The 23,271-nt window shown below is 40.1% G+C and overlaps 1 protein-coding gene across 2 annotated transcripts; it reads left to right on the top strand.

The window, feature by feature from the left end:
- The first annotated feature begins 2,391 nt into the window (after positions 1-2,391).
- Positions 2,392-22,260, top strand: LOC135250825 (UDP-glucuronosyltransferase-like). 2 transcript variants are annotated; one of them, XM_064327582.1, is made up of 5 exons: positions 2,392-3,496; positions 18,646-18,774; positions 19,393-19,480; positions 19,823-20,042; positions 20,819-22,260. In XM_064327582.1, exons 1-5 carry the CDS (start codon positions 2,627-2,629, stop codon positions 21,099-21,101), a joined length of 1,590 nt encoding a protein of 529 aa, XP_064183652.1. In that variant the 5' UTR covers positions 2,392-2,626; the 3' UTR covers positions 21,102-22,260. The 2 variants fall into 2 exon arrangements, with proteins under 2 accessions (XP_064183652.1, XP_064183653.1); XM_064327583.1 differs by lacking the exon at positions 2,392-3,496 and adding an exon at positions 11,289-12,178.
- The last annotated feature ends 1,011 nt before the right edge of the window (positions 22,261-23,271 follow it).

Below are 23,271 nucleotides of genomic sequence, written 5' to 3'. Positions count from 1 at the left end.
CTCGGGTTTGGGGTTGAGGTGCGGGTGCTCCTCCTAGGAGAGTGGACTATATGATCAGTTCTTTCCAGTGGTCCACCCCCCATTTCTCTCTCGCCAGGTCCTTGTTTTTTTGGTAGTCCATTAAAACGCCGTCCTGGAGGAGGTTCTGTATCCTCCTCCTGAAAGTGATCAGGTCTACTGATGTTTTTTGGTAGGCCTTGATGTTCCTTGTCTCCCACAGGACCTGCTTTAGAGAGTGTTGATGTATCTTTAATGGTTTTAATAGACATTTTACATTTTTAAAACGTATTCCTTTAAAAATCAAAAAGGAACAAAAATTAGAGAGTGTTGAATTGAATAAATGTATTGTTTTAACTCATTGCTAAAGGCAACAAAGCATGGTTTCTTACCTGTAAATGGATTGGAGGTTTTGAGTCATGGGTTCCCTCGGCAGATTTCCAATGCTTTTTTCCCATAGGGATTTCGATTTCTGCAGATTCGATTTCTGTGGTTACAGGGAACCCCGCATGTTAAGACTTGGAGGCTTCAATATGATGTAAATGCCTTCAGTTATATAAAAATGTCATAAAAACCACACGAAAGATTTCAGTTATTTTAAAAACTAAATAAACCATTCTGGGTAGTTCTTTCAATGGTTGCACGAGTCTCGGTCAAGATTTCAGCTTTCGGTTCACAATCTCAGCACCGGATGTAATGTCGCCCCCTGCTGATATCTATGATTCTCTCTCAAAAAGCAATTTCCCCATTGGGCTCCATTCATTTTTGACAGCAAAAGTTAAATACTTCCACCCAAATACTGATATTAACTCTGTGTATTATATTAGGAAGAAAAATCACTTATTTTTCCGAGGTAAAATATTTTTTCCTACCACACAGACAAATATAGGAATTATCTATTTATTATTTATTTTACCCTATGTCTGCGCTATCCTCGTTGCACACGTGATTCAGGCATGTGACCAAGGATTAAACTGAGCATGTCTGTTGAGTGCAAAAATTGTACTTTCTGGTTCTGATGTTGTCCCCATAGGTTCTATTGGTGTCACTGTCTCTACATATTTTATATACTCTTGGTCTCGGTCCATTACTGACTTGTCCATTGAGAAGCATTTAAAATGTTTTCTGTTCAGCCTTTTCGATTGGATCCAGAGCGGGACATTACTCAGCAGGAAAGCACCGAGGACAGCCCTCATCAAATAAATCAAAACAATGAAGATTGGAGGCCAGAGGAGACAAGAGTAGGGCATAAGAGATGGTGTTTGTGCAGCAACTGCTCGCCTTTGCCAACAGAGACAGAAAAGTTGTCTGTTGTAAAGCGCTCCGCTTTCTAGCAGCAGCCATTCAAAGTCACTTGACCATGTGGATCAAACTATCATTTTTGGTGGAACTGAAATGTATACATTATCCCCATTAATTTAAATGACGTACCGTTATTATTGATCCGCACCGTAGACATGGGTTTAACCTGGTGATACCTCCTATGAATGCATAATCCCAAATTATAATATGAGCTGATACACTAAGATGTTTAGCTATTTAATCCATCCTATTCACAGATATCCCATGTATCACATCATACACAAATTCTGTGGCATTGTATTGATTTTTTTCACTATTAATATCTGTAACTGCTGGACAAAACAACTGAGTCAACCTTCTGTGCAACCATTTTACATCTTCTACCCAAAGTGCATTGCACATCTCCATTGGTCAAAATTTCTATTAAAGGCTTAGGTTTTTAAAATAACTGAAATCTTTTGTGATTTTTACAACATATTTCCATAGTTGAGGGCATTTACAACATTAGAAGCCCTACAAGTCTTACCAGGCGAGGTTTCCTTTAACATAAGCCTAAGAGAGGTTAATGTTTTGATCTACGAGATAAAATACCCCCATTAATATCTCAATTGTGAATTTCAAAACTGTTACGTGCTTTAAAATAGTAAGTTGCTACATTGAAATTACACCAACGGTTGCATTCTGCCAATCACCACTCAGGTTTCATATTAGCCCCTGCACACGACAACCGTTGAGATATTAATGGGTGAAATCTTGTAGAACAAAATGTGAATTGAGAATTTTTGATAATCTGTTGAGGGAACCCATCTGCGGAAGAAACTTCTGGGTTGGCATATAAAAAGACGTCATCACTGTAACACTCTCAGAGTTCTTTATAGATTAATTAATCTTGTATTCTATTCTTTTTATTTTTGTAGCAAGGTGTGGAATGTTAGGAACTGCTGGGATCCCAGAATATCCCAGTTCCAATCACAAATATTGTCCCAGGTGAAGTCTTGGCAAGAAAATAGAAATGAATGTTTACTCAGTCAAACCACATTATAACAGAACAAGCATATAACCTTGCTCCACTTATTCCACGGGCATTGACACTCGGGCATGCTGCAATCAGAGGGAGATGAAGCACCCGTTAAAGCTGAAATGAACTTTGTACCCTAACTGCAGGAAGTGTTGTGCCCTTCTGTGTATACTGCTTCCTTATTTCTGCACTGGGGACCAACTTAACTTGAACGCGCCGGGAGCTGGGAATACCAATCCTCAGAGGAATTTGTATACAATTGACACAGAAGATTCCAGTGTGAACTGAGTTGGCTTCTGGGTTATCGCCATGGTTATGATATATGAGAACAGAGAAATGGCATCACTGTCTATGTTGCTGGTTCTCCTCCTTGGATCATCCACAGTGGTGCATACTGGGAAGTTACTGGTGGTGCCTATGGATGGGAGCCACTGGGTCACGACCCAGGCAGTGGCACAAAAGATGGGACAGAGGGGACACACGGTTGTGGTTGTGATCCCGCAGGTGAGCATGCGTCTGGGACCTACCAAGCACTGTACCACCAGGACCTACCCCGTGCCCTATGGCCAGGACTTGATCGATCGCCTACAGGCCCAGCAAGCAAGTCATATGAACAGATCAGAGCCTTTCCTAGAGAAAGTGTCTCGCAAACTGAAGGGTATAGGAAACCTCGTAAACTTTCTGACGACCACCAGCGAGAGCTTGTTGTACAATAAAGAAGTGATTTCATACCTTCAGGACCAGCAGTTTGATGCTGTGCTGACGGACCCCGTGGTGCCTACTGGGGCAATCCTGGCAGAGCACCTCTCTGTCCCTTTTGTTTTTTTGCTGCGCGGGATTCCGTGTGGCCTGGATTTTGCAGCCATGCCCTGCCCCAGCCCTCCCTCCTTTGCCCCCCGATTTTTTACCCTGAACACAGACCACATGTCCTTCTGCCAGCGGGTGCTCAATGTGTTGGTCAGCTTCCTGGAGCCCCTGTTATGCAGGATCTTGTACCAGCCTTTCGACAGCATTGCCTCGCAGGTCCTCCAGAGAGAAGTGACTGTGGCGGAGATATTCAGCCACGCCTCCATGTGGTTGATGAGGTTCGACTTCACCTTTGAGTTCCCACGACCCCTAATGCCTAACATGGTGCTGGTGGGAGGCATTAACTGCGCCGTGCGTAAACCACTGCCACAGGTGAGAAAAAAAACACTCTGCTGTTTCCAATACAGAAAAGAATAGTGATACAAAAGAATGCAGTGAGAAATAAAATTTGCACACTCCTGTTGTAATTCCATAGAACAGATTTTATTTGTATGGGCAAAGAACAATAGTCAATCCACAGGGATTTTCATGTGAACCCTGATCAAAAAATTGCTCCATGCACATGGAAATAAAATTAAGAAGTCAATATTGTCATGTGAAGACTCAATTTTTTTTCTGTTGGTCATAATTTTTTGGTCCTGCACCTTCCAGAAGAACCGGGGGCTATTTTGGCGACAAAGCTTGAGCCTTGGTGGAACTGCTTAGGTTATTGGTAACAAATTAAATATTTTTAGCCCCAGCCCTGCTCATCTGGTTAAAGCACAGTTCTAGTTTTAACACGTGCCACCAAGGTCTGGGATCAAATCTCAAGTACACCAGTGACCAGTTGTAGCTGATTGACCTGTCAGGTGACATATTGGTGGCAGCGTTGCTTAGGATTAGGGAAGGTTCGGTTGGCAGAGATCTGTGTATCATCACTTTGCAGCAACCTCCACTGGTTGAGCAGGTACCTGCAAGTCTGGCTACAAATTTGCACATGAAGTTTCAGCCTCTGACTCATCTTTGCTAGCCTGATTTGAGAGCTGTGGTGCGATAAGAAGTGATGCTTGGCATCACATGCTTCAGAGAAGAACATGCTTGAGTGTGCACTCCTGAGTCGATAGCAGAGGATCCCTGATATATAATTGGGCAGTCCAAATTGGGGAGGAAAGGGGGGAAAGAGCATTAAAAATACATGGGCTAAGCATGCAATGGGAGTGTCAGTAATTGCATTTATTGGTTTCTTTTGGAAGGTATGTTGCCATATTCACAGTAACTGCTTTACAGGTACGGCTATTGAGTTAGTGTTTGGTGTTCTTCTTCAGATGTTCAACCTTATTATATGTTTCATGGATTCTGATCTGTCTGCTCTCAAACCAGCAGATGATTTAAATCAGATTTCTGTTATTTCTTCAGTATCTTGAGCCCCTAAACCCTTGTCTTGCAACAAGCCTCACAGCACAGGGGTATTCAGTCCTAATTTCCAGATACACAAAACCCAAATGAAATCAAGCTCAAAGTTCAATAGGCATTGTTTGATGCTAATTGCAACCGGGCAGTAATTTATGGCATCAAGGTGCACAATGTTAACAAGAATAACTTTTAAATCAAATGTAGAAGTAATTAAACATACAAAACATAACTGTCTGTGCCATCTGTTGACCCATCTGCGACCACAGGCATGCCAACTGATTTGACCAGCTTAACTGTTTCTTACATGCATATTCACCCCTTTAAGGTGTAAGATCACAACTAAGTTATTTGAATGTTTGGAACTGAACGTTCTAATGCTCATGAAACAATCACTACTGATAATTGGAAGCAATGGCATTCTAGAACACTGGCTTAGAATTTTTACATTTAACATTCCAGAACTCTTCAAAGGGAAGAATATGTGAATATGGTGACATACATTCCAAAAGGAACCAAAGAAAGCAATGTTTTATTTGACACACAAATGGGTAACTCATGAAGGCATGCTGCAGCCAAGGAAAATCTGCTGACACACTGTGACAAGGCTGGTGATTGGGACAAGCCAAAGTCTAGTGACCCCATGGGGATTTAGATGGCAATGCAAGTTGAAATCATTTTGGGTCATGTACCCAAGATAAACTCTTTACTTTAACACAAATGTGTCACCTTATGTCTATTAAATATCTGAGTATGTACTGTAGTATAGCAGAGTTTACGTCCATGTAAATAGTTAACTCTACAGCTAAGATATCTATTGTTGGTTTGCGGTTAAAACAGGTGGTTAGAAAAATGGCTTTTATTTGTGGACCACAGGGAAAATTATGTAGGCTTTACCACTCCTACTATGCCCAGTTTGCAAGGTGGCTTGCTATTTTGTACACAATAAACTTTAATTCTAAATACACAGAGCAAAACCATACATAGCCTCACCTACTCTCAGGGCTGAGTGCAGTCAGATCATTTTATACTGGATGAACAGATAAATGAGCAGTCAGCTAGTCTGCATGCCTATCATGGTCACGGATAGCACAGCAGCAAGCAGCTGGGTAAGATGCAATGGCATGTTGGACTTCATGACTATCCACTGATAGTTTGCCCAGCATACCGTGTCTAACCTGGGGGACTTCTTAGTTTCCCAGCCAAAGGTGCTGAGGCAATATACCCTGAAAGCCTGCTTGAGCCATTCTGAGCAACAGAACTGATAGCATGTGATATGACATCATCCTCACATATCCTATCAAGCCAATGGGCTTCACTATTGGGGAGTCAGACTCCATCTCCTCCATCTATAGTGCATGCAGGGCAAGGTGACACTGACATTGGCCAGTGCCCACACAGACCTTCTACAGAGTCGCTTCACACATGTACATGACCCTGGTGCAGGTGGTGGCTCATGGGACTGGCTAAAACCCACTAGAGCAAAAACACGCAGTAGCACAAAGACAGGGTTTTGTGAGTAGATGAATGACACAATGTGTTTTCAAAGTGAATGTGTCTGGGGTTTTTTCATTCTACCCAATTGTCATGCTGCTCCGATCTTATCACGAACACAATGAACTTCTTTATTTACATTGTGTGGACTCTGCTTGTGGAGAACAAAATTTTGCCTCGCTGAATTGAAATGGCCGATGCATCCCAATCCACGGAGAAAACCATCAGATTAATTTGGTCTCTAAATAATCTCCGCTCAGTCAAAGGGCAACATTTTTATAACATTCAGTCCCATAGCCTTGACATAACCTGCCCCAGACCAGGTCAGTCATGTAGTGTAAGATAACATGGTGGTATACCCCAATTTAAAGTGAGTCAGCTTCCTGATACGGAATACCCAGGGTTAAAATTTAAATTAGCTTGGTAACCCTGTAATCTCATGTTTTAGTACACAGTGGGAGCCTGTTGTGCTTGAAGGCAAGCGTTTTTGTTTTTTTTTTGGGTTTTTTTCGGTGATACCCACCTGAGTTCATGCCATAGATGTGCATGTTTCCAGGCTGTGATCCAATCTATTAAAAGATATGGCTTTGCACGCTTACACGTGCCCCTCCCACTTAGAAGAATCCTGAAGTTGTTTGTTCAGTCATATTGGGTGCAGTCCACACTGTTAACAATGCAAGGGAAGCATGTGAAATTAGCCTCGCCACCTTCCTTTTGGCTTTTGTGTGAGAGAACAAGTCCAACTGCTGTCAACTTAATTTATTCTGCTTATCAGAATTACTGATAACATAAGAGGAAGCACATGGGTAAGATATGTATTAGATAATAACCTATAACTGTTCTCAAGTTCTAATGCTAGTGTGTAGTGGTGTAAAAGGTAATCAAAACTCATACTTGAGTAAAAGTACTCATACCTTACAAGAAAAGTCTCAAGTAAAAGTGAAAGTCACCCATCACAACACTACTTAAGTACAAGTCTTGAAGTATTGGGCATTAAGTGTACTTAGGTATCAAAAGTAAAAGCAAATTGTGCTTAATCTAAAAAAAACAACTAAGACTACATAAATATTTATTTTATTTTTCCTTAAAGGTACAGATTGACTTTAATAAAGCCAGCTTCGGTAAAGAAATAAAATATGATCTTTTGGAGATGTCCACCAGTTAAATGACTAAAAAATAAAATATTTTTTTGTAAAGCTGATAGAATGTTGTTTGGTAATGCTTTTCAAACATTTCAGTGCCTAAAAGCTATATTTGTAGACTTTACATAATTTTGTCAGTTTATTTTGTAGCGAGTAACAAAGGTAGACTGGGAAATGATTGGATCGAATTTATTTTCAAAATGTAGTGAAGTAAAAGTGAATGTAAAGTGAAAGATAAATGATTCAGTAAAGTACAAAAAACATTTTTTTAACTTAAGTATTTCAACTTTGTTACTTTACACCACTGCTATATGTGCAAATGTAAAGTTGAGTAAATGAAAATATAAATTTGATTGTGTGATTTACATGGTTTGTTTATTTTGCGGGATGCTGTTTTAGAATTATTATTATTTAAAACTAGCTAGCCTACATAACCAAATCATTGCAGTTAAGCTAATGTAGAAACCAAGCTTATACTGTAGCCTGAGCAAGCTCCAGAGGGTGCATCTTTGCAGGATTATTGCTGTATGTGAACATTTTGTTTTTATGTATAAAATACTAATGATATTTTATAACATTATGTATGAGAATTTGCTCTTTAACCACATGTGAATTATTTGATTAGAAATCTAAAATTGTGGTGTACAGATCTTTAAAAAAACGATTTTCCCAAACATGAAGAGCACCGTATTTCTGGTGTAATTGTTTCGGTTAAAAATGAGAAAACTAAGCAGTTCACGTTAGCTAAATAATAACAAGTAACGAAACAAACAAATTGGTCCTAGGAGGAGACAAAGTTATTTATTAGTTTTTAGGCAGAGAAATCCATTCCAAATAAACTTGATGGCACCTGTACCAAGGGCTAACAAGATGCAGTGTGAATCATTAACCCTGGGTTAAGACTTAGCCATGGGTTAACAATGTGCATTCTGAAAAGGGGTTAAGTTAACCTAGCGTTAACTTTAACCCAGGGTTAGGGCTACAGATAGGTTAACCAGTGTATGTACAGTGTGACTCAATGTTCAACACAAGATGCAAACCATTGGTAAACACCAAGAACAGAACTGTCCGATTAGAATTTGCTAAGAAAAGTACATTTAAAACTGTAGAGTTCTGGAACAAAGTCTTATGGGCAGATGGTGGATAAGTGTAGAGAAAGAAAGGAACAGCTCATGATGTAAAGCGCCTGTATGGCTGCCACTGGAACTGGCTCACTTAGATGTATGTGAGACGAGGTGGTTTATTAGAGTCATTGTATACATTATGTATGGTGTAATTTCTGTTTCTAGCAGTAGGTGGTACTGTTCACCCATAAACACACCAGTCTGTCCGTTCCACGAGAAGTCTTTATGAAAACACATGCGTATCCAGCTTACCATTATTATGTGAAGTGTTCATTTGGAGTTAAACTCTCTGAGCTAATATTTTATTTTTCAGTCAAATATAAATATTAAAAAAGGAGGCTTCTGTTGGATTAATAGTCATCCTGTGGCCTTTGCTTTGATTTTTTTTCACTCTTTTGGGGAAACCAGTTTATCTAAAATGAAAAAGTAGCCAGTTTGGAATGGCAATAGGATGTGCCTGATGAGGCTGTATGGCAAGAAACAAAATCCAATAACTTAGCAAAATCAGAAAATAAAAAGGTAAATAAGAAAGGATCAAGCCCAAATGATTCTATATGCATTTCCAACACTGTGAAACCCAGTGTGACAATTTACAGCAGCTGATGTCACCATGGATTTATAAAAAGGCATCTAAAACAAAATGTAAAAAATATTAGTATGTATCCTCTACTAGAAAAAAATGTGGCAACCACAAACCAGACAATCTAGACTGTTTTCATATGGATGGTTGTTATAATTCAGTATATAATTCATGTTACACATGCAGAGCCACAAGCAAACCAAATAAGGCTAATGTGTATCAGTTAATTACTAATGCTGTGTATACAGTGAGCTTCATGATGTTTTGGACAAAGACATATTTTTTCTTGACTTGGCTCTACATAACAAAATTGTAGATTTGTAATAAAAATAATTCGCATGTGGTTAAAGTGCACATTCAGCACACTTTTATTTAAGAGTATTTTATACATGTTAGTTTCACCATGTAGAAATTGCAGTATTTTTAAAAAATAGACATAGTGGTGCGACATAGCTCAAGAGGTAAGAGCGGTTGTCTGGCAGTCGGAGGGTTGCCGGTTTGATCCCCCACCTTGGGTGTGTCGGAGTGTCCCTGAGCAAGACACCTTCACAACCCCTAATTGCTCCCATTGAGCTGATTGGTACCTTGCATGGCAGCCTTTCACCGTCGGTGTGTGAGTGTGTGTGTGTGTGAATGGGTGAATGAGAGGCATCAATTGTAAAGCGCTTTGGATAAAAGCGATATATAAATGCAGTCCATTTACCATTTAGACTTCCCATTTCAGGGCATCATAACGTTTGGGACAATTGGCGTCACAGGTGTTTCTGATTAGTCAGGTGTGTTCAGTCGTTTCGTTAGTGAAGGTATAAGAGAGCTTTTAGCCTATAGCTTTGATTCTAGCCTTTTGATTGTCTTTGGAGTCTGTTATTGGTGTTTTGTCAACAAGAGGACCAGAGTTGTGCTAATGAAAATCAAGGAAGCCATTAGGCTGGGAAATCAGAAAAAAACAGTCAGAGATATATCCCAAACCTTAGGCTAACCAAAATCAACTGTTTGGAACAAAAATACACAGATTTTTACTGCTAGGCAGTTTTTGTAGCTTCTGGTCCATGCATTTTCTAACATGACATATTCTTTACTATTTATTCATCCAAGTTATCACTCGGTGTTGTTGCAACTTTTGTTTACAGTGTAGCAGAATGGTTGGTTTTCAACAAATATGTCATAGCAACTTTTTTCCAACCTCTAATTTTTACCATCCCATGCCACTACGTTCCAGCTGCATTGTCTTTTTGTGACCTGAAAAAATCTGGCGTGCATTTAACCCACAAAAGACATTGTGGAAAGTTATGGAACAGTTATTTTGTCATGATTTTCGGGGGTTGCAAACTGATCTTCAAAACATTTTTCTACAAAAAAACCTTTTTAGCAATGAAGCTGGACAATCATTATTTGGAACAGTAAATATTTGCCACAAGCTTTTTATTCACCACTACCATTCTGTGATTTCGTGATAACTATCTCTCTTTAAAGCGTGGAACTCTGGGTGTTTCATTTACAAGAATGCAGCCTTCTCACGCAACGGGTTTGTTTTATCAGGGGGAGGTAGTCACAGAGGGAGGAGCTCAGAGTGAAAAGGGGTCAAATGCTACACGAAACATGAGGTAATACTACCTCTGCAGTCAGTACAGCTTGCGTGAGTCGGAAAGCTTCGTTAGATATCATAAATCAGTGAAGCCACACCCCTCAAAGCACTGCGGAAAGTTTGGGGACCCGAAGTTCATTGGTTGCACAGTCAATGTAAGCCAATAACAATAACCTCGGATGACCTTCTGCTATTATTTGATATGAGGCATTTTTTTTAATACAGCAAAAAAAACAGAGTATCTTTAAATAAAAAAAAGCTTTATACTTTCAAATGAAATAATCTTTCAGAATTTTGCTGTTCAGATTATGAATCTGCTTTCTGGGGCTATATTTATTATTTTGATGAAGGTTTGTTTCTCTTGGGAGAATTTTTGCATTTTTCAAGAATGTGAGAGTTGCTACATTTGTTAGTTGGCTAAGAAGAATGCTATGGCTCTTGTTAATTATGTGAATGAAGGATTGAACAAGTATATACTTAATGTGTTTCCACTGGTTTGATTCGATTTGTCTGATTTTGATTTGTCTGAAAATTTTGCTGAAACATTCCACTGTCTGATCAGCACTAGTATGTCCAAGTGTAACGGTGCTAAGTTCTGTCTTAACTGGTTAGGATTCATGGCTTCAAAAGCAGATGGTCTGAATCTGCTGTTGACTATTCAGTGCCTCTTGGGTTAAACAATAGTACATCCTTACAAGTACACTGTGCTAAGCTTCTACACAGAAGCCACACACATGCACACACGCGCGCGCGCACACACTCACACATACACACACACACACCAAAGCACACCCGCACGTGTGCCAGGATGGAAGTCCAACCCCTTACGAGCTCTCTGCCTCTCCACTCCTGAACGTGCTGCTTATTGCACTGAGAGACATGAAGCAAGAGGGCTGGCTTTCTACTCCAGGGCTGCTGGTCTGCCTGTGCCTTGGCACCCTGGGGCCCGCGCAGGGGGGGAAGGTCCTGGTCATGCCTGTGGACGGCAGCCACTGGCTTAGCATGCAGATCCTGGTCAGGGAGCTCTCTCTGCGTGGCCACGAGACGGTCGTCCTGGTCCCAGAAACCAGCGTGCTCATCAAAGGCTCCGACTACTACCGGACGCAGACCTTCCGCGTGCCCTACACCCGGGCGGAGCTGGACGCCACCATGAATGCCCTGACGCACAACGTGTTCCTGAAGACACCAACGGCGGCCGGCCTCCTGTCGAACGTGGATCGGCTGATCGACTTCACCAACCTGCAGATAAAGGGCTGTGAGGGGCTGCTGTACGACGGGCAGCTCATGCAGCAGCTGCGGGATGAGGCCTTCGACCTCATGCTGACCGACCCCTTCCTGCCCTGCGGCTCTATCATTGCTCACGTGCTGTCGCTGCCTGCGGTCTACTTCCTGCGGGGCATCCCCTGCGGACTGGAGGAGAAGGCATCCCAGTGCCCCTCGCCCCCGTCGTTCGTCCCGCGGTTCTTCACAGGCAACACTGATCGCATGAACTTCCTCCAGCGGGTGAAAAATGTCTTTATGGCCAGTACGGAGGTGTTCCTGTGCAGGAAAATCTTTGCCGGTTTTGATGAGCTGACCAGCAGATACCTGGGGCAGGATATGACGTACAAGGAGCTCATTAGCCATGGAGCTATCTGGCTGATGAGGTACGACTTCACCTTTGAGTACCCCAAACCCTTCATGCCCAACATGGTTCACATTGGGGGCATCAATTGTGTGGAAAAGAAACCCCTGCCAGCGGTAAGTGTTTCCTGAAGAATAGCACCCACTGTTTTGATGCCTGGCTTGTGTTCTGTGCCCTCCAAAAGTATGGTAACGGTAGTTAAAAAATTTCTATATCCTCAAGGTCCTTGAATGTGTAATCACAAGATGAATCCAGGACAAGAGTACAGAAAATCTGCTTTCAAATTCATCATGTTTGCATGCGTATATGTTTCACCATTTTACAGAAACAACTGTTTTTGTGTTGATTCCCCCCATTTTCAGAGGTGCAAAAGTAAGTCAACAGATGAACTTTAAAGTAAATCAAAGCAATAAAGTCTAATATGTGGTTGCATATTAAATGTAATAACTGCATCAAGTCCCATTGACATCACCAATGGTTTTGTTTCTTTGGAAACGCTTCCCTGGGACTTTACTGCAGCCACTTTAAGTAATCTTTGCTTTGTTTTCCCTGTTTCCCTTCTGTTTTCCGTTTCCTCTTCAGCAAGTGAAATGCATGACTGATTGGATTTAAATCTGTCACAGCCAGTTGAAAACTTGCCACTTTTTCCCATTGTTGAATGCTTTGTTTAAATAGGCAGTGTGTTTGGGTTCATTGTCTTGCTGCAGGATGATGCACCGGCTGATGAGGGTGGAGGAATTTCTTTGTACTTGGCTAGACAAAGTCTGCCGGTATATTTCTGAATTCATCCTACTGCTGCCATCCTCCCTTACATCTTCAAAATAAAGACGAGTGAGCCTATCAGCTTAGGTTTAAGCATACACAAATATGTGTATATATCGCAAATATATTCAGAATTTACTTCAGTGTGCACTATACTATGTGTATTTCTCACTCTTGAATAGTTAAGTTTCCCTCTTCCAGTTTTTACATGTGCATTGCATACATTTCTCTTAGTGTGTGAAATCAACACAAGTGTCTTTTAGCTGGCAGATTCATCGAAATCAGAGAAGCTAAAATCCATGAGTGTGGTCGCAAGTTATTGGGCTAGTTACTTCTGACAATCCCAAGTGGCTGTGCATTGTTTAGTGGGGCAAAGAGTGTCGGGTTGCGTGAGGACTGTGCTCCGACACGTTGTTTTCCCAAACACGTAGGCGGCGAGGGAATCTGATCGCCCCGTTTCCACCGTGGGGTTTGCCAGAAGCTCCACTCTGATTACGTCTCTCCGTAACATTCCAAAGTCCACTTCCTGTCTGGGGAAGGGAAGTAGCTGGTTGGGGGAGGGTTTTTATGCACAGACTGTTTCCTAGACTTACGATCTGCACGCTAGTTCTGAGAAGAGCACACGCAATGTGTAGTGATCAAACCTGTTTGTTGCAATTGCTAGTCAGCCAAAGGGCTATGCAAAAGACCGCAACATCAGGCCAAGTCATGCAAGAAAATACTTGCCTTGCATATCTACATAGATTGTTGTTATACTTAAGAGGTGAAATAAGTGTAAATGCTTCCTGCAACCCAAGCCTTACATGCGGGTTTCTAGAAATACAAACAACGTGCGTGCACATAGGGAGTGTCATTTTGTAGATCTGCAATCATGCTAAGCTCTGTGGTTATTGTAAGAGCACTTGGCATGCAATGCTGCGGCTCACGCGATCATCTCTCCTGGGTTACTGCAGTACACCCTCTGAATTATCTGTAACATGAGTTTGCAAAATGAGACATTGGACCTTGGCCACTGTAATCTCATAGTTCTGTGAAGGGCTCTGTTTACAGAACTAATTTTTTTTGCGAAAAGCAGTGCTAAAATAGCCCCTAAAAGTTTATAAAAGTGAGACTTAGAATGTTCATTTGGGGATATCTTAGATAGAAAAAACAATGAAAGGTATGGCTAATTGTAATTAAAATCAAATAGAATTGAATTGAATTCAGTAGAATTGAACTCCTTGACTGTCAAATTGTTCCACTATTAAATCTTCAATCTTGATCTGAATACCAGCAAAGTACAACATGACTAATATACATACTTACAAAATTGACTGTACATGTATAATAATGAATAAAAAAATGTAGATTCAAGAAATGCAAAAGTTTAAATAGGTGTGCATTTTTCAGAAGACATTGCAAAGATACAATGATAAGATTAAACTAAATATAAAATAAATACCAATATCTACAGGTTGGAGCTGTAGAGCAAAAGGAACACAAAAAATCCCTGGAGGGGATGAGTGGAAGAAAGGGGAGAACGAGGTGTGAAGAAAATTGGAACAGCTTATCTGCTTCATTATGATCAAAGCCAACGTTGACTATTGATGAAATAGCCCTATCATAAGCATTATAACAGTCCCATAGCCAATCACAGGTCTTACACGTGGTTAGACCATTTAAAGCAGCCAAATAGCTTGTTTCAAGTTTCAAGTACAAGTAGTTGAATGTACAGTAGCCTGAAGAAACATGAACCTGGTTTCCGTTGAGGCGCTAGTTAATATGTAATCAGCAACAACATTAGATCAAAGTAAACGCCTCACAGTATAAGTAAAACATAACACTTTTCTGTAATTCCAGAATCCCGACTATACTGTAATACTGTACTGTAATAACAATCCCCACAGTAACATCTGAAATCAAATTTGTTGCTAATAAATACGTCCTTTGGAAACTGTTGCATGCAACATAGTGTGCAGTTCATTTGTGCATACTATTCACATACTGAAATAATGGGAGCTGCATGCCATGTTTACTTATGCTTAGTCATATTCATTTAAGCATTATGCATACAAGAACATTAAAAACCTGCCTCCCCTTAAATATCCAAATTTTCCTGCTGGATTAGGCCAGAAATCTAACTGACATTTTGTTATCCGTTGTAGACAGTCTAGCCTTCGGGTATGATGCTATGTCTACCAAAAATGGTCTACTCAACCACGCACAAATTTGGCTAAATATCTTTCATTATGGGGAAATTAAAATTCTCTGCCACCTCCAGTTTCTGAAGTATGGATGGTGTCAGATACTGTGAGATGGTCTTTCAGTCTCTGTGGGTGCGAGCATGAGATGTCACATAGAAATGTGAACACACTTTTGCAATAGCTAGGGTGCATCCCAGTACTCATACCAACCGTTCCAACTGCTTTTTTTTTTACACCTCCTTGCTTCCTTTCCTTGCCTCCTTTCTTTGTATGGAAGGCCAAACGGGTCAAAAATATGTGAAATTGATGTCTGGAATCACGCGTTTTTTAATGTATCTCCTTGGTTCCTTTCCTTGCTCCTAGCTCCACCCATCAGAGGACGCAAGGTAAGGAAGAAAGGAAAGGATGTAAGGATAAAGGAATCAAGGAAACATTCATAAGGCAATTGGAATGTCTTTGCTTTCAAGCATCAGTTTGAAGCCATGTCAATTACACACGTGGCAGACGTGGAGAGGTGGATCCACAGGTCGATCATAATACATCACGCGTTTCAAGTACAAGTGGTACAACATGGTGGTACCCAAAACTTCCCAGGCTTCAAAACACTTGCAGCCAAGCCCAAGGAGAGTCAATGGGTCACAGAGACATAGTCCATTTTTTCTACAGTCTATGGTTTGAAGCTGCTTTGCTCATTTCCCTCAATATTGGCAGTTGGGAGGGGGGACACAAAGATCAGTTTGCAGGGCACAGAGGAGACATGGTATTGGAGGAAAGGAGGATGCATTTTTTGAGTATTGGGATTCACCCAATGTAATCTGTGAGGGGATGAAAAAAAAAACAAGTACTGACTAGTGAAGTGTTATTAGCTAGCTAATGTAGCTCGCTTGCTAGTTAATATCAGATAACAATAGCTAGTGTCAAATACGTTCCTTCACCAAGCTCCTCCAACAGTGAATAACAAAAATAAGCACTGCGTCTTCTTGCCCAACTACCATCAATTTTAAAACTACAATTTTAAAAATCTGTAAATTTGTACAGCTATCTTATAACACGCTCCTTTCTCTACTAGCTAGCTAATGCTAGATTACGTTAGCTAACATTAATAATAGTGTCAGAAAAAATATGTTACTACTGTACCAAGCTCCTCCAAATGAATAACAATAACAACTCCTACAACCTCTCCTTCTCACCCTACTACCCTATAAATCTATAAGTTTGCACAACTATATTTTATCACAAGTTTCTCTCTAGCTATCTCTCATGAAATCGCACACTCTGAAATTGATGATGGCTTGCATGCATTGTGACACTAGATTAACCCCTCCTGCATACTTTAATTGGATGTACAGTATGTCATTTTTTTTTTATTTCAATGACTGATTGGCTAGAAAGCATGTCCTCGGTAAGTGTCATTTTTGCAATGTAAAAGATAGGAGAAGAGTAGCTGCAGTAACGAGGTTACATTTAAATGTATGGTTATGGAGGCTTGTGGAGGACGAAAGGACACCATCCTCTCTGCTATATTGTTCTATTGCATTGGAGGCTGCTATTTTAACATTGTCAATAGGTTTTTTGTGTATACTAGATGCTTAAAAATGGATATGGAAGTGATCTGTTGGCATTGTTATTGTAGAAATTACGGCACATTTTTTCAGGACACTATAATGTTTTGAACAATATTAATGTTATGTAAATTAAAGTATAAAGGAAAAGAAACACGCTCAACTCAATAATGTGTGAACTTGGGTGCCGGTGCAACGTTAAATATGCAAAAATGAGAGAAGGCCCACGCTACCAGAAAATATTTTTATATATCGTTTATTTGTACATAATGTATAAAAGCATGTCAAAAGTAGCAACTAGTACTATCAAACTCTCCGTTGGGGCTACGCTATTCAAATTTTTCGTTTCAGACTACCGATTAATCATCCGAAGCTCAGTGTTCAAAGCTGCCTCGTGTCCAGTACCCTTTGTAGACTAGCCAGCTTTCAGTTAGATCTGATAGGCAGATAGGGACCAGAGTTTTTGGTCGATTTGAAGTACATTTCCCTAACCCATCCCCCACTCATTTCCCTTATCAGTCATCCTGTTACGTTCTGCCCCTTGACCAGGTCGTAACAGGGGGGCTGTGTATAAGAAGTGCTGTAATTTTTACATGGTGAAACCAAAATGCATAAAAATAAAAGTACACTTTATCAAACATGGAGAATTGTTTGAACACAAATCTAATATATATATATATATATATATATATATATATAGTATTTCGAGCCAAATCAATAAAAAATTTAGTCTTTCTCCCAAAAATGGAGCTCACTGTACTGTATAATCTATAGTTTTTCCAACATAGCTTTAATGCAAAACATTACTGGAAATCTCTCACTAAATATTTAAAATAAGTGACACTTGAAAACTTCTTTACATTTGGAAATGCTAAATCAGCAAAAATTGAGCAGGATTACAGAATGCATTTTGTCACAAATGGCAACCCATACTACTGCACAAGTCAAGAAAGATTTATTGCCTTGTCCAACTAGACTACAGCATTGTATCTATCAAATTCTGTCAAACTGTCAACTAAAATGGGGCAAAGGAGGAGGGGTGTGCAGGTGGCAGCAGAGTGTGACATCGCCTCTGTGTGTCACCCACTGTATTGTATTACATTACAAAAGTGAAAAGAAACAGAACATCTAAGAATGAGGTTTTACTGTCATTTTAATTGATGGCTCAAACATTTCTCAATATTACAACACACTGATCAGTTTTCAATACATCAACATTTTATGACATCCATGAAATTTGTGTATGGGCTGATGGGCAGTAATGTCAACAGGAGAAGGCCAAGAAGGTCAAGAGCCAGTAGACAAACATCTTGTGGTGTCCAGCAAAAGAAACCATTGTAAAATTGCACCACAGCTACAGGTAGAACTCAGCTAGCAGTTAGCAAGAAACCAGTTCCCCTGACTACAATGAAACGGCAACTATGATCTGCTGGTCTAAAAGGATGTGCGTCTGCTTTTTCCAAATCTTTTTGGTCCAGTGTTGATGATGCTTGACCCTCTGGAGTCTTTTATTCTTGTTAACAGCACATAGCTAGAGCTTTTTCTGAGATGCACATCCTTTTTGACCAACAGGTCGCAGTTCCCATTTGACTGTAGTCAACATGCACATGTACCTCCATCCAGCACTTATATTACACTTGTATCATTATCTTGATCTTGTAGCTTGTTATCATACCTCCTAGTTTGATGTAACATTACTCTCTGACCTAGCCTATGCTTACTGTATGAAGTGGTATGCGCTTCATGTGCGTCCGCCAAATAAATGTAATGTAACTGGTTTCTCCGGTAATTAATTTAATTGCAATTAAAGCCAAAGGAGGGTATTTCAAGGAAAGTTGTGTCTGAGATTGTCTGCAAGTAAAACAAATCATTTTGTGTTATTGTAAGTATTGTAGCTATATGACCATGATTTCATGGTTATCTGATTATTATTGGAAAATATACCCTGTCCTGCACAACATGTTGTGTCCTTTGTGACAATGCATTTGTTACACTGCATTATAATAAAGAGGTTTTCCTGCTTGATTGATGTTAAGTCTGTGGTCAACAGTGTCCCTCTTGTCTTCACACCTGCAGGAGCTGGAGGAGTTTGTGGAAGAGTCTGAGCATGGCTTTGTGGTGTTCACACTGGGCTCAATGGTGTCGGAAATGCCAAAAGAGATGGCAACCCAGTTTTCAGAGGCCTTCAGACAGATTCCTCAAAGGGTATGGAGAATTTCTCTGTCTGTCTCATCGCTCCTGTTTTCTGCCATAACAGTGGTGTAAACCTCTTCCTTCTCCACCAGTCAAAAGACTACTATTTCACAGATTTGGCTTCTCAAATATTAAAATATGAACTAAAATAAAAATACAACTCTTACAATGACGGATGAAGGTTTTATTAAGCCTGTGTAGTACATACGTATGCAGTCCATAAAAGAAGGCTACTTCTAAAAGTAGCCTTAACCTTCAGCAGACATATGGTTAACATTATCCTTATATCCCCAAGCACTTAATTAAACAATTTTGTTTGTTTGGCACTACATTTAAAATCTTTTTCAGAATCCAGAGGCAGAATTGAGACCCTGACTGCAAAAGTAACTTCTTAAATGGCTTTTTGTGTTCAATTTGTTCCTCATGCAGCAGAACTGAATATTTTTTGCCAGATTTCCAAGCATGTTTTCTATCATCATTGTCTAATAAAACTAAAAACCTTCTGTCACATGGGGTATAGTTCTTCTTGTTGTGTAAGACAAGGTTTGTCTATTGTTACTGTCTATAATTCAGTTTTCAGTTATTGAAACATTGGTTTTTTGTTGGTTTTTTATTTTCTTATTTTTGCAGGTTGTGTGGAGGCACACTGGCCCTCTGCCCGATAACCTTCCAGACAATGTCAAGATTTTGAAATGGCTTCCTCAAAATGACCTTTTGGGTTGGTTTTTGCTCTTGCTACTGCTGTGATTATATCTTTTTGGATATTGCTCAAAATGAGTTTGAAGTCTTTCTTTCCTCAAACGTCAGGTTGAAGGCATGTCTGATGTGCTGATTAATTTAATTGTGCAGAATTTACTTTCAGTTCATTGTCAATGACAACATAAAATAACACTGCTCCTTATGGTATTGTAATGACTCTGACTTCAGTGAAATTGCAGTGAATGTGCATTTCCTTTTCACTGAATATACTGTACCCACAGTTACAACTATGTCATCTATTAAGCAAAAGAAGCTGAGCTGGCTCTTGGTGTGTTCACTTGCTGTTCCCCTCTGTCTCCAGGACATCCCAAAGCCAAGGCCTTCATCACGCATGGGGGAACACACGGCATCTACGAGGCCATATGCAATGGAATTCCTCTGGTGATGCTGCCTTTGTTTGGAGACCAGAGCGACAACGTGAATCGCATGGTGTACCGCGGTGTGGGCGAGTCCCTGAAAATATTAGACGTTACCACAGCCAAACTACTGACAACGCTCAACAAAGTCATCAATGATAAAAGGTCAGAGGCCAGGTTGGATAGAACCAATGATGCCTGATTGATGTTACATACTGTATGTTATTCTGTGCATTCAGCCCTGTGGGGCTAAAAGAGACGAGAGCACAGCAGCTCTAAATCCAAGGGGGAATCCGAGCCTGTTGTTTCTGAGCTGAGGGTGGATTGTAGTGATCCTGCAATAGGTAAGAATTTTGGATAGATGGTAGTATCCCAATCAAAGGTCAGAAGTTAAGGTAAAGTGCAGTGACTCTGTAAAAGGTTAGAGGTTAGGATAGATAGAAGTGTCCCAGTTCTGGTAATTGAAGCTTTGACAGTAAGTATCATGCTTGAAAATATTGTGGTCATTCAGCTGCTAGCAATATCACCAGTGGCTAGTGGTTAGTTTTTTCATGCATATTACTCTTCTTGTAAAGAATAGTACAGAGAAGTACCCATTCAATTTAGACAGACTCCACAGCAACAGATAGTTGAATTAACTTGTTCTTCCCATAAATAATGTAAAGAAACATATGACCAGCCAAACAGCTCATCTGGTTTACTGTTTACCTGTGCCATCTATCAATTCCCTTGCCCTCCAGTGGAAAAACTGCTTAGCTCAATTAGTGTACAAGGAATCCACCTAGTCTTTATAAATTTATGAAGGTTGTTGCAGCAGTGAAATAGGCCTCCAGTTACTGGACACTAGAAATTATGGAGAAAATGGGGAAATAAAATAATCTCTTTGTGACAAAGTAGTGTACTAAATGACATAAAGAACAAACTGTTTCTTGGTCCAACAGTTACAAAGAGAAGATGATGAAGCTCTCAGCAGTGCATAAGGATCGCCCCATCGAGCCCCTCGACCTGGCAGTCTTCTGGACAGAGTTTGTTATGCGGCATAAAGGGGCAGGCCACCTTAGGACAGCTGCCCATGAGCTCAACTGGATCCAGTATCACTGCCTGGATGTGATTGGCCTGCTCCTCCTCATAATAGCGACTGTTGTCATAGTGACAGTTAAATGTTGCACATTTTGTTTTCGGAAATGCTGCGCAAGAAAGACTCTTAAGAAGAAGGAAGAGTGAGTGTACGCTACTGGATAAACTGAAGACTGTGCTTTTTAATGGCGTAAAGGTTTACGCAAATTGGGAATATAATTGATTTATTTTTTGCAGGTGATTTACTGTATAGCCATTCATTGTTATGTAATTATTAATGAACTTACTTCTGATACATTGCCTGTGACATGCCATTAATCCAGTACCATCAATGATTTCATTATCAATGATAATGAGTGAGTCATTAATTAGAATTATTTGATCAAACTCTTAACAGTTTTTCTTTAGCACTGCTTTTGTGAATCAAATGAATCAAATCAAAATGAATCAAATATATTCAAATATGTATTTAAAAAAATATGAATCAAATATTTTTTTTAAACAAGTCAGATGGTACTGTTCTGATAATGTACAAAGTTGCACTGTGCCAGCCATTGGGGACAGGGGTGGGGGGCCATTTTGCTAAACGACAAAATTGTATATTTTTCATTGTGAGTTTAAGGTGGCACAGTTGAAAATGGATTTGGTTTTCCTGGTTATGTTACCTATATGTTTGGCAAATGGTCCAAATAAACAAGATTTAACACAAAATACCATATGTACCTAACCAAAATAGCATTGCTGTTGCATAGTAACTGTGACAAATACATACCATACATTATGAAATATATCAAGGGCATAATTTACAGGGGGGGTAGGGAGATTATAATAATATAATAATATAATAATATAGCATGATGATGAAAAAGACTATTTCAAATAATAAAGATGGGGATTTCATGATGTGATTGGAATGTACTGGGAAACCTAGGTTGTTGTCACAGAAGGTGTAGGTGCCATGTATTCCATGACCACTCCCCGTTTTTGCCATTTTCACAAATTCTCTGTTTTTTCTGCTTTCCGTGATTTTTGGTAGTTTTGGATGGTAACTGTCAACCTTAACATGCCTATGCATTATAAAAATAGCCTATTGCCAACTGCTGGGAGAAACAAAGTGTCACAATGTGTACAGTTTCTGCAATGTACTGGGATCAAGGTTCTCGTCCTTGACAGTTGTTGATGCCTGGCACTCCTTCCCCTGTTAGATAACGTCAGACACAACTGGTGCTCATCAAAGACTCAGACTTCACAATGTACAATATTTTGTACCAAAAACTTTAAAGAAATAAAAGCAGACACACGGTAACCATGTTTTATTTCAGCAATGCAGAAGGCAAAAAAGCATAATGTCCATTGATTTTTTTTTTTACACTTGTGCATCATATTTCAATCATTTCCAACTGCTGAGCATGAGATTTATTAATCAATTTAATTAACGTTTAAGCAAAATTCCCCTAGTGCACTGAGCAGACCTAGGTGGAAGCTGGGATGGTGGAGGATGAGCAGAGCAGTGATTGTTAGGGCAGTCATCTTTGAGCAGCATGGGAGAGGTCTAGTGATATGGGTATGTGATTGATTGAGTATGAGAACATGTAGCGATGTGTGTACGTGATAAGTTGAGAATAGACCAACAATTGGTCAGGTGCAGCAGGAGTTTTCTGACCAAAATTGCACAATTCATGCTAATTTATGTCAAAAGGCACTCTTTATTGGTGAGCATGTAATGGGTCGAAGTTTGGTGAACCCAAATTCAGACTCAGACAGTGGAGTGGCGAAACTCCCGTAGTTTTAATACAGTTTAATACAGCAGCACACAAAACAGCAGGCAGTCTCGTAGTCAGTTCGTGCAAAAGATCAAAACCAGAAAAATCCACCGGGGCAAAAGTACAAAACAGTTGGTAAATCAAAGTCAAAAAACAGGAAATCAACAAAGCAAAGACGGCAGGCAGAAAACGGCGGTTGGGAAACAGGCAAGATGAAGCACGAGACAAAATGACAGGCGTAAACGCTGGCAAGGCACTGAAAACAGAGGCACAATCTGGCACTGAAGAGCAGGGGAACAGAGAATATATACTATGTGAACCAGGTGAATGAAATGAGAGATAATTGAACAGAGCGTGAGAATGCAAACACGGAACAGGTGAATGAAATGCGAGTGACTAACCAGTGCGTGAGAATGCAACCAGAACAGGTGAGAGTGATCAGCTGAGGGGAGAGAGTTAGAGGAAACCACACCCATACTACAAATCGAAGAAAAGATCGTGCAGGAGAGAAACAGATAACCAACTAGAAAGTGAAGTGACAGTAGGAACATAAC

Source organism: Anguilla rostrata, chromosome 3 (assembly GCF_018555375.3).
Source record: "Anguilla rostrata isolate EN2019 chromosome 3, ASM1855537v3, whole genome shotgun sequence".
Taxonomy (NCBI): domain Eukaryota; kingdom Metazoa; phylum Chordata; class Actinopteri; order Anguilliformes; family Anguillidae; genus Anguilla; species Anguilla rostrata.
The sequence above is the reverse complement of the archived record's forward strand: the minus strand, read 5'-3'. Positions and strand labels throughout refer to the sequence as shown.

Coding starts and splice junctions, on each gene's coding strand:
- LOC135250825 (XM_064327582.1), top strand. CDS start 2,627: ATGGTTATGATATATGAGAACAGAGAAATGGCATCACTGTCTATGTTG. Junction 3,497..18,645: donor TGCGTAAACCACTGCCACAG/GTGAGAAAAAAA, acceptor TCACACCTGCAG/GAGCTGGAGGAGTTTGTGGA. Junction 19,481..19,822: donor TCCTCAAAATGACCTTTTGG/GTTGGTTTTTGC, acceptor CTCTGTCTCCAG/GACATCCCAAAGCCAAGGCC.